Genomic DNA, 16,082 nt, shown 5'->3' on the forward strand with positions numbered 1-16,082 from the left:
AGTGGGGCTGAGAAGGCTCTCACAGCAGCTGCCTTTTCAAGGACAACTCTTGCGATAGCTATGGCTAACACAAGGTTATTCCAGCAGAGGCAAGTGGAGGAGTGGGGAATCAAATCTGGTTCTCCCAGATAAGAGTCCGCATACTTAACCACTACACCAAACTGGCTCTCTTCAAACATTCTCCAACCAGGCCACTTAATGCAGTGAGAAGTGTGGGGGGTTGGGAGAGTCAGCATTGCACAAATATCCACAAACTGCTTCAGTGTGTCATACAGGGATTTTTCCATTAGGGTAGAGCATCAGGGCCCTTTGCAGTAACTCTTAAAATAAGTTTTTATTGTATGTTTTAACTTTTATTTCTGCACTGGACCAAATCAAACAGAATTATAAAACAAACTTCTCCTACTTAATAGTCCATGCCTGTGATATCTTTTTTTTTGCAGATGAAACTCAAGTAGTCTAAAACACTGCCCATAATCATCTGCAGATATTGCAAGCAAAGTGTGTGTGCATTTTATCTTCAGAACACAGCCATGTCTTCTAGCTCCATCTCTTACCAGTGTTATAATATCCTTTAAAATTTCAGACCAAGTATTTTGGATCTTCAAATACTCTGTCTCTTTGCTACTAACTCTGCCTAGCAGATCTGTTGCTGTTGGATGTATTTTATTCTGACATGGCCTCTTAAAGGCATTTTTTTCTGCAAGTGGCGTAGAGGGAGAACTTCTCTGGCCAGTGGTCAAAGTTTCCCCCAGTCCTTCCCAATTGTTCACCATTGCCTGATCACACAGCTAGTTTTAGGCTCTTGGGTGGTCTAAGAAAATACGATGCTATTAGCTCCTTGGGTGTTATTTTGCCTACGAAGAAATTTATCCAATGTCATCAAGCTAGTTTATTTGAGCTAACAGTTTCTTCTTCGGGCAGGAGGTGGACAACTTTAAAATACTTGAACAGCAGATTAACTACAAATTTCTTGGGAGTTTTTGGTATGTTTCTGTTTGGTGTTCTATTCAATTTTAAATAAGGCTTTTCTAGTAGAATCAAGAGACCTTTTCTGCACTTTGAGTAAAACGAACCAATCTCAGGGGGGAACCCCAAGTTGTTTCCCATCTCTGAACATCTGTGGGAAAAGAGTAAATGGCCAGAGAGTGCTCTTTCACAACTGATGCTGCCTCCTGTATTTGAACCTTTACAAACTACCCTAGCACAAACTCCTGTTTGGTTTCATGGGAACTGTAGCCATCTCAATGTTGTGATTCAGCATGGGATGCCAAGAAAATTATGTTTCCTATCAACTCCCAAACAAAATTGTGCCGGAGAATTTGGAAAGACCAACTTGCAGGAAAAAATGACTCCTCATTCTGTCATGGCCCACCTAGTTCCTCACTCCCTTTAGAAAAAACGTAGGGTCCAGGGGTGGCCTTCTCCTGGGCTGGCCTGTTCATGAAACTGAATATGGTGAAGACTTCAGATTCTTGTAATAAAAATTATGATGAACTGATTCAGAAAAAAGTTTACTAGGTAAATGAATAAGCCTCATACATTCAAAAACTGGAATTATTGTGCAACAAGAGGGAAATGTGTATCTGTGTGCCTGCTCAAAGTTGGCCTGCGACTGCATTAGTATGCAGTGCCCTCCCGCTGTTTCCAATTGGCTGTGCTTTCGCTTCACATGACCGCAGCAAAGGAGGGAGATCTACCCATGCTATGGGTTCAAAGCTATTGGAAAGAATACTGTTGAAGATGACCAAGTACTGTGATGGAGATGGCGAGAGGGTCCTTGAAAGGCAGGTGTCTGGACATTGTATTGTTCATTTAAGCCCCTCCTTGAATCAGCGAGACTCTGCTGGCGGTCAGCCAACAGCTCCCACCCCCCTCCAGCCCCCACCCCCTGCCTATCCAGAGCACTCTTCAGTGTAGAGTTAATCCCAGCTTGGGCTTGTCAGTTACAAGCTTTACTTTGTACAAAATATGACTAAAAGGGTTCTTCCTCTTGTGCAACATTATACAGGGGGGAAAAAAAGTCTTGAAAAAGATTTATTTGTACAAAAATGCTTTATACAAAATACAATAAGTCATTCATGATTTGTAACAGCTCTCCTCAGTTCTGGCCAGCGGATCTCCTCAGTTCTGGCCAGTGGATCCAAAGCCTCCTGAGCCACGTTCTGTGTCATCCAAAACCTGAAAATGACTCAGTTAGAATTTCTGAAATTGTATCCTCTAGTTCTGAGAGACTATTGCAATGTATTTCCTGTTTGTGTTCATGACTTCAACCTAAAGTATAACTCAGGAAAACGCAGGGGCTTTATTCCTTCCTGCTTATGTTAAGAATCAGTCCCTCGATTAATAAAAGTTAACTCGATTCAATTATTTTATACAGTTTATTTAAATAGATTAATTAAATTTCCTCCCTCCTTATGTGATCCAAATTTCTTACCTGGACTTCTTCAAGTTCAGGATAGTAGATGCGTTCACAGATCAGCTGGGCAATCCTGTCCCCTCTTTTAACTTCAAAACCAAAACAAGTGTTTAAGAAACCTGGCTAAATAGTTACAAATCAACAAGAACTCCCTAATCCTTTTGAACACTTGGGCTGACGAGGGGTAAAAAGGGTGATGCAGCAAGACAGGCAAGACCTGAAGCTTCAGATACCAAGTCAGAGCAGCCCTGCTCTTTCCCCTCATGAAAACAAAACACACCATGCCAAAAATTTCAATATATCACAATAATTACCATCAAAATATATTTATTATTCTAGAACAAAGTGTCAGCAATTTAAGCACAGAAGCATAGACAATTATTTAAATAAAGCATTTTCACAAAATACCGTAATCACATAATCATCCGTCCATCACATAAGTATCCACATAATGTCAAAGTCCAACTCAATTATATCCAATGTCCTCATAAATTCTAAGTAAATCATATTTTCTGCTGGAGAGGATGCTAGCTTTTTCATTCTTCCACAGTCCATTCACCCACCATCTACGGAAGTCCTGGTCACTTCTGTTTTGAAAAGATTCTTTCTCAAGATGTGATGGTCTTTATCTTCAAGTTGTCTCAGACTCTTGTTACAAGAGAGCATTCAAATAGAACGCAGCAACCTCTCAATTCTTCATCACCAATTTGTAGGTAAACATGGGTCAAGCTTGATGATGGATGAATGGATTGCGGAAGAATGTAAAACTAACCTCCCCTTGAAGATAAAGACTATCAGATCTTGAGAAAGGATCTTTTCGAAATGGATGTGACCAGATGGTGGGTGAATGGATTGTGGAAGCATTTAAAACTAACGTCCTCTCCAGCTGAAAATATTTAGTTGGAATTTATGAGGACATTGCATTCGAGTTAGACTATGACATTATGTGGATACTTACATGAGGGAAGAATGACTACGTGATTATAGTATTTTTTTAAAAAATACTTTATTTAAATGATTTGACTATCAAAGCTAGGGCTTTTTTGAGCAGAAACCGTTCTGGCTGGCTTGGTGTCAGGGGCCTAATATGCAAATGCGCTCTTGCTGGGCTTTTGGTGTGGAACAATGGTGATATCAGGGAGTGTGGCCTAATATGCAAATGAGTTCCTGTTGGACTTTTTCTACAAAAAAGCCCTGAAAACATACTTGTTTACTTTAATTGTTGACACTTCATTAGAGAATACAGAAATATATTTTGATGGCAATTATTGTGATTTATTGAGCTTGGTGTGTTGATTTCATTTGTTGAGTTTGTCTCCACCCTGGCCTCTGTTTTTGTATTCCCTTTCCCCAGCAGATACTCCTTAAACTCCAGGAAGAAGTAATGTAAACATAAGCTACACTAACTTCTCAACCCCTTTTCATAATTGAACCTCAAAAGTTGAAAAGCTTTGTTACAACCAGAGAAGCTCAAGGCAGCCCCTCGTACAGGGAATACAGTCTCTTTATAGGAAATACAGGTAACATATCACTAGATCCATGGTTCTAAAATGAAGGACAGAATAAAATGAAAGAGATAGTTCAATTTGGCTTAACATCACCAAGTTTAATTCTTACCTTTAAAAGTTTCTTTTCCAAAATTGAACAGTACTACACCAACATTTCCTCGGTAATCCTCATCAATAACCCCAGCTACAACGAACAGCACAATTAGCAAAAGTTAATGGTGGGTGTTTTTCATTAGGTATTCACATCTGTTACTAATGGACTATACCTTTGCATGCATATTAGGAATGCTGGAATGAGACACGGCTTCCAGGTGCACACAGAAGTCAATATCAAACTAGTTTCAATAGGACTATAAAGCTTGTAATCACTGGAGACTGAAGTTTTTAGCTAATGGTCCATTTCTATACAGCACAAAACATCTGCTTCATAAGGCAAGAAGTGGACTAGTTCACAGTGCGATAGCTTATATTTTAATTCTAGCAGATGTTAAAAAATAAGGTAACTGCTTGCACATATATAACTGGTTCTGTCCAAGCAAACCGACCAACTAAATATGATATTATGTGTAACATACACTAATTAAACTATAATTGTAGGACTGCAAATATTCACCTTACTGAAATTACAGCAGCTGAACCCAAGACAGTGACCCTTGAGCCAAACAACCTTGTGTAATGATCTGCAAGAACAGTGGTCCGTGGGACTGGAGCAGTAATAAGTAATAATAATAATAATAAGTAATAATGGTAATAATAAGTAATAATAAAGAGCTCAAACCACCAAATTACTGTTTTTAAATAGAAGTTGGTATCATTTTGGAGCAAATTTTAACAGTTAAACCAGTTGATGGTTTTGTTGTAAAGCAGGGGTGGGGAACCTTTTTTCTGCCAAGGGCCATTTGGATATTTATAACATCATTAGCGGGCCATACAAAATTATCAACTTAAAAAACAGTGCTCCGCTGTGGGAGAACGATTCAGGCCGGCAAAATTAATGCAAATAATTGTTTTTCTATTTGAAGTCAGGTTGGGAAAGCCACGTTCAGCACACACACACCCTGGCCTGCCACACTAGGCAAATGCCTAGGTCCAGGCATATAAGACTACAACCCTTAATATTAGCATATTAGGCCACACCATCTGGGATAATCACATGCAAATTGAACAGGTGGTAGCTGGCTCCCAACCCCCCCACCCTTGCCAGCCCTCCCTCCCTTCAGCTGCTCCCAGACCTTTAAAGGCACCCACATACCCCAGCAGCAGTCCAGTCCAGTCCTTTACAATGCCCATGAGAGAGAGAGGGAAGGAGAGGAAGGCTTGGCCCAGCTATCCCCGGACCAAATGATCTTGAAGACCATAAATGGCCCTCGGGCCTAGCGTTCCCCACCCCTGTTGAACAGTAATGGCTCTGGTTTGTTTTATAAACATGTTTACTTTTAAAATAGAGCCCTGTGGCGCAGAGTGTTAAAGCTGCAGTACTGAAGTCCTAAGCTCTGCTCACGACCTGATTTTGTCCCCCCACGGTAGCTGGGTTTTCAGGTAACTGGCTCGAGGTTTACTCGAGGGGGGAAGTGTAGATGACTGGGGAAGGCAATGGCAAACCACCCCGTAAAAAAGTCTGCTGTGAAAACAAAGTCACCCCAGAGTCGGAAACGACTGGTGCTTGCACAGGGGACCTTTCCTTTTAAACAAACTGTCAAGCATGGTGAAATTCCATTGATAATTGATTGTTACAGGGTCCTGCCTAACCCTGGTCTGTGAAGTATCATGGAGGACCCAGCTTTGCTAGCTTTGTTATTCTTTCCCTCCCCCCTTCTAGCTTTATTGCTTAAATAATAGTAGTGAGAAATGAAACTAACTGCTTCTCCAGTAATCAGCACCTTCCCATACATTCCAAGCAGGGAGTGTGAGACATCTGGGGAAAGCAAGGACAGAGTCCTGATAACACTGTGAGAATGTAGACATTTATGATAGTTTATGTGTGAGAGCTACCCCGCACCCCCATCCTTGGAATCCTTTTGAAGTAAGCCTTAAAAGTATTGTATCAATGTATATGCAGCATTACTCTGTTACCCAGCAAGTATCGGTCTATCAATAAACGTAGTCTTTGTATCAACTTCGACTCGTCATTGAACCCGCATGCTTGACATTTTGAGAGTAATCTTGCAAGAAGTTTAACTGCCCTGGCAACTTTATAACCGAATGGCTGAAAAGATTCCAGTGAGCAGTGAACTTCCAGAACCTGAAGAAGGGGCGAGAGCACCAACACCACCGTGGCACGTGCTGGACGCCCGGAGAGTCGCTGGACCCAGCTCTCCTCTCCACATTCAACAACTGTTGGTCACCCCGCGTCAGTGGCAGCCGCGTACCTCTACCACCACGATGGATGAGGCCCCGGTGTGCAGAGAGGCCATCCTAACTAGGCACATGCGCCGGGTGAAGATGGCTAACGATGGGGGCGAGGGGTCCAAGCCGATGGAGGAAGAAAGCACAGCAGCCACAGCAGTAGTCGGCGTGGTGACGGGGCCGAGAGAGGAGGACGAGATTGCTCGAGAATTCCGAGCGATGGTTCGAAAGGAAGTCAAAGAAGTCGCCAAGGGGTTGCGGGATGAGATGCAAGCGATGACCACCATGACGGCCGGGGAGTTCAATAGGCAAGTCAACCGGATCCTGGGGACGACTGACCCGAGAAGAGCCCCACAACTGCCTGCAGCTAGACCCTCGACAGTACCGCCTCGGCGCAACCAGCGGCACCCCCAGTCTCTTGAGAAAGGGGCCAAGGAAGAGAGTTGGAAGCCACCTTTGACAGGGACCCCGAGGAGGTGGAGTATTTCACAATCCAGGCCAATAGCTACATGCACTATTGGGGGAACACCTTCTCTGATGAGTTTAGTCGTGTGGACTATTTAGGATTGAAGTTGAAAGGGGCCCCCTGCAGGAGACCTGCGCGTTGGCCGCCCTGAGGGATATGCAACAGGGCTCCAAGACGATTCGTGAGTATGCGGCCGAGTTCCGCACCAATGCAGCCAAGGTGAGGGGGTGGAGTGAGCTGATGAAAATCGAGCATTTCACCCGTGGCCTGAACGCGAGCATCCTGGATTGAGCCCTGCAGCAAGAGAGACTGACCACCCTGGTGGGATGGATCCAGCTGGTGGGATAAGTGGAAACCAATATGAAGCGAGTGGCCATGCAACACCAGCAGCAAAGTAGTAAGGCGGGTTGCGACCCGAAAACAGGGGTGAAGACGGAGGCGAAGAAAACCCAGGTGGGGGGAGCGGCTGGGAAGCCCCCGGCAACCTGCAAATGCTTTCGGCGCGGGGACCCAAACCACCTGGCCAGCAGTTGCCCGAACCCTCCTAGACTACCATCAAGTGCCTCCAAGACAAGCATTCTGAATCCAAAGCAGACCGGCTGCCCTAAGGATGCGGCGAAGAGCAGCGCGAGTTCGGTGCTCGACGAGGACACCGTTACCGATGAGCTGAGTGAGATGTCCTGGGAGGACGAGCCGGCGGGAAATGAGGACGACCTGCTCTAAACGGTGCCAGTCAGCAGGTCGCCGATGAACTAACACGACTCAGGGTGAGAGTAACAGGGCCACTATATTTTGTGCCAGTGCTTTTACTAAACAGCAGACTCAAGAGGTTCATGCAGGTGAAAGCCTTGATTGACTCGGGCTGCACGAGAGACATAATCACCCCTAAGCTGGTGGACGCATTGGGGCTCCCCACCATGGCTTTGCCGCACCCCATCCAGTTTGAGCAGATGGATGGGTCAGTGATGAGGGGGGAGCCGTGCGTGTTAGAAACTCAGTTAGTACCGGTGGGCATTAAAGACCACTGAGACCAGGAGGCATTTGTAATAGCACCATCCTCCTCTTATGATGTGGTTTTGGGAGTAGGATGGCTGGCCAAGCATGAGCCAGACATTCGATGGGGAGACCAGACGATAGAATTCAATGATCCGAGGTGTCAAGACCATCACTGGACTAAGGAGTGGGGTCCCAGCCCACCACCCCGAAATGGAAAAGTGTGCTTGACCACGGAGGAAGTCCAGACAATCCCTAAAGCTTATCGAGACTTAAGGGGGGTGTTCAGTAAGCAGGGAGCCGATGAACTTCCACCCCACAGGGACACGGACTGTGCTATTGAACTGATCCCGGGGCAGACCCTACCTAAGGCCATAGTTGTATTCAATGGGGTGGGCTGAAAAGGTGGAACTGAGGAAGTTCCTCGATAAGAACTTGAAGAGAGGCTTCATCCGACCTGCCACCGCCCCCGTTCTCTTTAGGAAAAAGAAGGACGGCTCGCTCAGACTTTGTACTGATTTTCGAGGGATTAATGGGATTTCCACCTCCAACGCCTACCCAATACCCCTCAACGTAGTCTTTGTATCTACTTAGACTCGTCACTGAACCCGCATGCTTGACACAAACCCTGCTATTTTTGAAAGGCTGCCCTTTTTTAAGAACGTTATCCTAAAATTTGCCTTTTACTTCACAATATACCGTAGTTAAGGATGTGAACACATATACAACATCTCAATGGATAAGGGCCATAGTGGCTTTTTTGTTTGTTTGCTTCACTAAGCACTGACTGCCAAATGCCATTTTTGACATGGGAAAGGTTGAACCTCAATCAGCACAAAATTTTGTTGCACAGTCATGAACTCCAGCACAGGGCAATTCTGCAATTCCATGTTGCACAAAGTCTCTCCTGTACATGAGTTTCCCAAAGACTTCCTACTTCAGCCCCTTCTTCTGCCAGCACCGACCACATCTCCATTTCATAACGTTAACAAGATAAAAGCAAAGCACACGTGATGAGCTTCCTTTTCTTTTGCAAGTAATACGTATCGCAGCATAATGACAGCTATTATAGGAAACTTAACACTGCAATGAGATTTTGTAGTACTGTGAATGCAAAACTGTTAATGTAGTTGTATACAGGAAGTAGTGCCAGAAATGTTATCAAAAGCCGTATGAGTTTCACGTTCCACTGGGACGCAGAAAAACAAGCACACTGAACAGAAGCCACAGAGCAGGCTGGCTGAGGGGCACGGAATAAGAGCAAGACTGTGGAGGGCTTTAAGGAAACCCACTACTGCAGGTCAGCAGGCAACAAAATTTCAGCTGACTTCGCTGGAGAATGTAAACTCCAGCGAAAGAAGCCTAATTTCTCATAGGTGCCTACAATTCAGTCGGGTCAGAAAAGTCTAAGCCTGTAAACCCAGAACATTCCCAGGAGCATGTATCATGCAATTACTGTAATAAGAAAACGTTATCAAAAAAGCTAGGATAAGATCAACTTGTCAAAAAGCATGTCACTAGTACTAGAGCAGTCTAAAAAAACCACAGCAGATTGCTAAATTAATGAAGAACATCATCTTAGCAGTATAATATGTAGTCTGTTCTCCACTTAATTAAGGAGAGGATAGCAAGAGGGAAGAAGTACATCCAGACTTAAGATCATAGATTCCTAGAGCTGGAAGGGACCTCTAGGGTCATTTAGTCTAACCCCCTGCACAATGCAGGAAATTCACAAATGCCTCTTCCCCCACAGTGACCCCTGCTCCAAGCCTAGAGGATGTCCTTGACTTGCCTCTAGAAAGGCAAGTATTTCCCCATTTGGAGGGGGGGGGGGGGAAGCGTAATATAAATAAATAGGAATTCTTTCAAACGTTTTGACTTTTAAAATGGTGCCAGGTTCACACAACCAGATGAACAGTAAAGGCTTGGTCGTAATGAGAGAAAGGCAGGGTATGACTGACTTGAATATATAAATAAAATGACCATTGCTCTTAATTTGCTACATGTATATAATGTACTTTGAGTAGAAAACATCGAAATGATACTTAGAAAAAATCATGCACAGGAACTGGCAATGGAAAGTACAGATGGCAGGCAGAAAACCTGACAGGACTTTGGCATTTCCCTTGCAGGAAAGCTTTCAGCACTTTACAGGACTGATTTCTACGCATTTCCAACTCTCCTTGATGTGCTGGTTACAGCATGGGATTTCAGAAATAATTTTTTCCCTGAAAGAAAAGCTTTACTTCATTACAAAGTGTCCCTTTTTATGATACACTGCTGAATTACAAGAAATCCCCCAAATTTACACCCACAGCAACATCCAAGTAATAGATTACTTTTCACTTGTGTTTTACGCACTGTCAGCTACTGTTTTGCAAGAAGACCTTTGAAAAGCTGTTGAATGGTTTTAAGTGCGCAGGTTAAAAAAAAACTGCTTCTAATACGTTAGTAGCCAATTTACTATAGAGCATGTAGCATCTTCTAAAATGTATATTAGATGCAACAAATAGTTTTCCTAGGCCAGGTCTTGCTGCTTGCTCAAAACCATGACAGATGAGCACAGAGAGGACCTAACAAGACAACGACATTGGATTTATATCCCGCCCTCCACTCAAGAGTCTCAGAGCAGCTCACAATCTCCTTTATCTTCCTCCCCCACAACAGACACCCTGTGAAGTGGGTGGGGCTGAAAGGACTCTCACAGCAGCTGCCCTTTCAAGGACAACCTCTGCCAGAGCTATGGGTGACCCAAGGCCATTCCAGCAGCTCTAAGTGGAGTGGGGAATCAAACCCAGTTCTCCCAGATAAGAGTCCGCACACTTAACTACTACACCAAACTGACTACCACTACACCAAACCATACCAAGAAGCCTGGTGTGGTGGTTTTGGGGAATATGAGCAGACAAGCTTCTCTAAAATGCAGTATACTCAAAACTGTAATGCGCAGCTGCAAGGGAGTGTGGGTGTGGTCTGAGGCAACTTCCCAATTAACAAAGGGCACACAACTGGGATTCCAGATGCCTGACCAGTGCAAGAAATTGAGATTACACCATAGTGAAATCTTGTTTAATACGTAAAGACTCCCTGGCAGGCATGCAGAATTGCCGAGACAAAAAAAGGAAGTATTCCCTCAGGCTATGACAGGGATGGCCAAACTGTGGCTTGTGAGCCTCACACAACTACACATAATGTGCAGCTCCTGGAGTCAAAGAGGAACTTAATGTCAGCTTATTCTCAAGTAAGCATGCTTGGCATTGGGATCTCAGTCAGCCTCTGAGCACTGACCCATAAGTAGGCGACTATTTCCAACATGTATGAAGTGGAGAAAGAGGATGAAATAGGTGGGCTTGCAAGCTCCTCTCCTCCACCCCAGAGGCCACCTGGAGACCTAGCACAGGGAAAGAGAGCAAAAGAACTGAGGGAGCCACTGGAAGGAGGGATGGAATTAAAGAGGGTGGTGCAGGACTCCCCCTTAGTTTCATAGCTCTTGTAGGTGCTGTATTTACTAACCGTGGAGTCAAAGCAAAGAAGGATGCATAATGATGCAAATGGTGGTCAGTGATTTATATGGCACATGTGTGTTTTCTTCTCCCACTGGTGCAAAAAAATAATTCCCTACCCTTTCCCTATGCTGATCTTATGGGGGTCTGTTATTCCCAGCTTTTGTTTTTAAAAGTTTCCTTCTAGCATGGTTGTGTTGTAAAGTGCACACATATATATTTTATCTTTCTGTGCAAAGAAAGTATTAAGTTTTAATAAAGACGTGTGAAATATTTGTTCATGTATTGTTGCTCACAAACATCTGATGTCTTACCTTATGCAAGTTTGGCTACCCCTGGGCTATGACATTTGAAAACAATGAAATTAGACACACACAGTGATAAGTTTATGAAACATTATTCCTACTGTTATTTAATACCCTGTGTGAATGCAACAACGCTCAAGATGGGCTCCACAAATGGACCAGTTTTACTCAGCTGCTTCTCTAATAATTATGAGTATCCTAAAATCTACTCTAACAGCTTTGATGAGGAATCTGTGAAGCTTCACTAAAAACCAAGGGCTGCAAGGTTGACATGCATGCAGTTCTTGCATGTAAAGTATGCAAACTTGTAATTAGTTACACATCTACAGAAAAAGCATGTGTTTAATTGGGTTTTCACAGTGAGGAAAATCGTATGAGTTTCAGTCTAATTTTACCACAGACTACTTACCACCAACATCTATGAAGTGATTTGCAGCTAATCCAGACCGTGGAGCTAAATTTTAAAAAAGGGAAACAAGTTTTAGGTTTACTGTTGTAAAATGTACATATTTACATTGGTACACTTTTACTGTTTAGAATGTAATTTTAAAAAGGTCACATTTACTGAGCATTTTTAGGATTGGTACAATTATTAGAACTTCCTGTCTAAGCAAACAGATCGTGAGCTTCAGTGAGCAAGAGGAGACTAAGAAGAGATTCCACATCTGGCCTAAGCCACTGCATCAACCAACTTTTAAACAAACACACTTTTACAAATGGCTGATAGAAAGTTGCCTTACACTGTGGTCACGTAGAAACAAGGATTTATTTGGAGCAAATGTACTCTGGTAGGATCAGATTTTTACAGTGACTTCCAGGAAATAATATATATAATTAGATAATAGGATTTTGCAGTTTTCATGAGAGAGGAGTGAGGTTAAAAGCTTTCCCTTTCCACAACTTACCTACTCTACCGTAGCATCCAGAAGGAAGAGAGATCTGAATATCTGTTTTTACTACACTCTTTCCCAAAGGAGGGATCTCACAGTCATAGGCACTAAAAAAGGAAAGCAAGCAAGCAAAATTATGTTACTGCTCGAAGAACAGGACAAGGACGACACTTCTTCACCCAAAGGGTGATTAACATGTGGAATTCACTGCCACAGGAGGTGGTGGCAGCTACAAGCAGACAGCTTCAAGAGAGGGTTAGAGAAAAATATGGAGCAGAGATCCATCAGTGTGTATATATGTGTGTGTGTGTGTGTGTGTGTGTGTATATATATAGGATGGGCCATTGGCCTGATCCTACATGGCTTCTCTTATGTTCTTATGAGACCCAGGTTCCTCTAATCCAGCATTCTGTTTCTAGCCATGACCAGCCAGATGCACTTGCAGGCTCATCACCTGTAATAAAAGCAACAAACTTCACTGCTTCTCTGTTCAGCATCTGGCCTTAATACTGCTTTTGAACATGGGAGATTTCATTTAGCTAGCATGGCAGCCAGTGCCTTTCCCACCCTAATGTAACAGAACAGATGCCAGTGAATGAACATGAATGAACGCTAGATTAGCGACAAGAGTAATAATAGTCTTTCACTATCATATATGACATATTAGAGTCTTCCTGGAAAAGTTAAAGGCTTTTTCACTACACGTATTCAAGTACTTTTAAAGATTTAGGACAGCAAATGGGACATACACTGAATTAGCAGCCTCTACAGGCCATGTTTTCACTGCCTTTTAGAAAGACACGCTGTCAGCATGCACAGAGAGCTCAAGCGTGCTTCCTGCCTCCCTTTGCATGGCACGCGCCTGAGAGGAGCAACAAGACAGGAAAGTGAGGCCACTCAGCGGTGGTGGAAAAGCTTCCTCCATGCCTCTGAACTGGGGCTTCTTCCTCACTGCTGGTACACCTCTCTGGTGTTTGGCTTCTGTTTGCTATTCTGACTCTCCTGTCCATGGTACTAGTCTTGAAACCAATGCTCCCTCCAAACTGTGGTCTTGTGAGCAAAATTTCTACTTTGTGAGCCACTGGCATTAAAGTTGCGAGCAAGCATAAATTAGTTTGCTCTGGGGGCATCCTTCCTGAACTAGGACAAAAATGTGTGAGCTGAAAAAACTGTGAGCTAACTTACACTAACTTAGCTTAGAGCGAACACAGGTCATAACTCTGGCTCCCCCTCATCCCATCACCTGGCTTAGATGTCAAACGGTAGATCTCCTGGAAATTGTAATTTATCTCCAGATTGCAGAGATTAGCTCCCCTGGAGAAAACAGCTGCTTGGGAGGGTCGTCTCCATGATCTTGTACTCTGTTGAGGTTCCTCCCCACACCTTTAATTGGCAAACCTAAGGCAGACCCTCTTTCTCTGCTACATTTTTCTTTTTGGGGGGGGTGGCAGAGAAGCCTGGGTAAGAGCCCCGTGACGCAGAGTGGTAAAGCTGCAGTACTGCAGTCTGAACTCTCTGCTCACGACCTGAGTTCGATCCCGGCGGAAGCTAGTTTCAGATAGCCGTGTCAGGTTGACTCAGCCTTCCATCCTTCTGAGGTCGGTAAAATGAGTACCCAGCTTGCCGGGGGGGGGGGGGGGAGTGTAGATGACTGGGGAAGGCAATGGCAAACCACCCTGTTAAAAAGTCTGCCGTGAAAACGTTATGAAAGCAACATCACCCCAGAGTCGGATACGACTGGTGCTTGCACAGGGGACTACTTTTACCTTTCTGAAGCCTGGATACGGTGGGCTTGGTCAGCAAAAAGAAGAATTGCAGATTTATACCCTGCCCTTCTCCCTGAATCAGAGACTCTGAGCGGCTTACAATCTCCTATATCTTCTCCCCCCACAACAGACACCCTGTGAGGTGGGTGGGGCTGAGAGAGCTCTCACAGCAGCTGCGCTTTCAAGGACAACCTCTGCCAGAGCTATGGCTGACCCAAGGCCATTCCAGCAGGTGCAAGTGGAGGAGTGGGGAATCAAACCTGGTTCTCCCAGATAAGAGTCCAGACACTGAACTACGACACCAAACTGGCTCTCCATTCGGGGGGGAGGACCTCAGCAGGGCACAATGGCCTAGATCCCACCCTCCAAAGCACCCATTTCCTCCGGGGACCCCGTTGTCTGGAGTTCAGTTGTGATTCCCGGGAGGCCTGGAGGCTGGCACTCCTCGGAGCCGTTACCTGCCGTCGCCTCACCTGTACAAATCGTAACCGGCCGCCCGGGAGGAGCCCCTGGAAGGCGCGACGGCGTTCTCGGAGAGCTTGGCGAAGCGGAGGGTCAAGGCGGGCTCCTCGGGGCCGGAGCCCTTCAGCCTCTTGCCGGGAGGTGAGGCGGGGGTGGCTGCTTCGGAGCAGGGCATGGCCGCGGGGCGAGGAAAGGAAGGAGGGCGGGCGGCGGAGAGAGCGAAAGACGCGGTTAGGTCGGAGCGGCAGAGGGGAAGAAAAAGCGCGAAGGGTCCTTTTCGCGCGCTCCCATTTAACTGAAGGGGAGGAACCGGAAGGGAGGGAGGCGGGAAGATCCTTCTCCTCCAAGTAACACAAAACACCAAACTGCTAGTATCTTAGTACGCTTTAGTCTCTCTCCCCCCTCGCCATCAAAGCCCACTTAAATAATAGTTTGCTTGCTTTTCTGTCTCCCTATTCTCCCTCCCCCCCGCCCCGCAAAGGAATAGTATTGCCCGGAATGCTCATTTAGAAACAGCTCTGTGGGAAAATCCAGTCTATCAGGAAGGGGGGGGGAGAAATAAGTCCTTCAGCGAGTCCCATTCCGCTCCGTTTTCACATTTTTTTTATAAAAAATTATAGTCTATGTTGTTCCTGCCAATATACCCCCCCCCCCCTGCCGCTTGAAGGAATAGTATTGCCCCGTTCAGGGACCTCTTTGTGGGAAAATCCATCCTCCTAAGAAAGGGGAGGCGAGATAGAAGAGCGGTGATTGGTCCGTACGGTCGTTTCCTATTCAAAAGCTCTGACACGGGGCGGAGCAACGGAATAAACGGCCGGCTCTTCCCGTCCCTGGTTCCTTACCGCTTCTGAGGAGGCCCCTGAGGGAGCGCAACATGGCGTCATAAAGACCCCGCCAGTCAGCGGCGGTAGCAAGGCTGCTCCGAGTCGAAGCGAGGCCCGTGCTTCCTGTCCAAGCGCCTCTCCCCAGGAGCGAGGCTGGAGCCGCAGCTCCCCTTCTTCATGGGGTCGTCTTAAAGCCGCAAGATGGCCGTCGTGTTGGCGGAGAGGTCGGGCCTTTGCCTTCCCCGCTCTCAGGTGTTTCTGTGGCTGTCGTCGCCAGAGGGCGCTGCTGAGGAAGCGAGCTCCGCAACAAACCAGTGAAACCGCCCTGCGCTCAATAGGTGGGGATGAGGGCCGGCCGGAATGTCGCGAAACCGAGTTGGAAGCGGCGAGGATGGAAAGAGGTCGCCTCGGCCGCGCCAAACCCTTCGAGAAGCGCTGTCAGGCCTCCGCATAAAATGGATGCCCCCGAGCTTGCACTCAATAACCCCGCACGGCCCACTGAACTGGTAACAAAGCAGGAGTCAAGGGGCACTTTTAAGACCAACCAAGTTTTATTTAGAACGTAAACTTTCGTGTGCCTTCTAAGCATACCTGATCCCC

The 16,082-nt window shown here is 45.5% G+C and overlaps 1 protein-coding gene across 1 annotated transcript; it reads right to left on the reverse strand.

The window, feature by feature from the left end:
* Positions 1-2,024: 2,024 nt before the first annotated feature.
* Positions 2,025-15,795, reverse strand: DUT (deoxyuridine triphosphatase). Its single transcript, XM_060260313.1, has 7 exons — positions 15,501-15,795; positions 14,670-14,814; positions 12,446-12,537; positions 11,950-11,994; positions 4,037-4,111; positions 2,438-2,508; positions 2,025-2,181 (listed from the first exon to the last, which is right to left on the reverse strand). The coding sequence occupies exons 1-7, from the start codon at positions 15,532-15,534 to the stop codon at positions 2,125-2,127; spliced, it is 519 nt and encodes a 172-aa protein (XP_060116296.1). The 5' UTR covers positions 15,535-15,795; the 3' UTR covers positions 2,025-2,124.
* Between the last annotated feature and the right edge of the window lie 287 nt (positions 15,796-16,082).

This window comes from Heteronotia binoei, chromosome 19 (genome assembly GCF_032191835.1).
Source record: "Heteronotia binoei isolate CCM8104 ecotype False Entrance Well chromosome 19, APGP_CSIRO_Hbin_v1, whole genome shotgun sequence".
Classification (NCBI taxonomy): Eukaryota; Metazoa; Chordata; class Lepidosauria; order Squamata; family Gekkonidae; genus Heteronotia; species Heteronotia binoei.

Coding starts and splice junctions, on each gene's coding strand:
- DUT (XM_060260313.1), bottom strand. CDS start 15,534: ATGTTGCGCTCCCTCAGGGGCCTCCTCAGAAGCG. Junction 14,815..15,500: donor CAGGGGCCTCCTCAGAAGCG/GTAAGGAACCAG, acceptor GCTCCGAAGCAG/CCACCCCCGCCTCACCTCCC. Junction 2,509..4,036: donor TGGAAAAGAAACTTTTAAAG/GTAAGAATTAAA, acceptor TTGGTTTTGAAG/TTAAAAGAGGGGACAGGATT.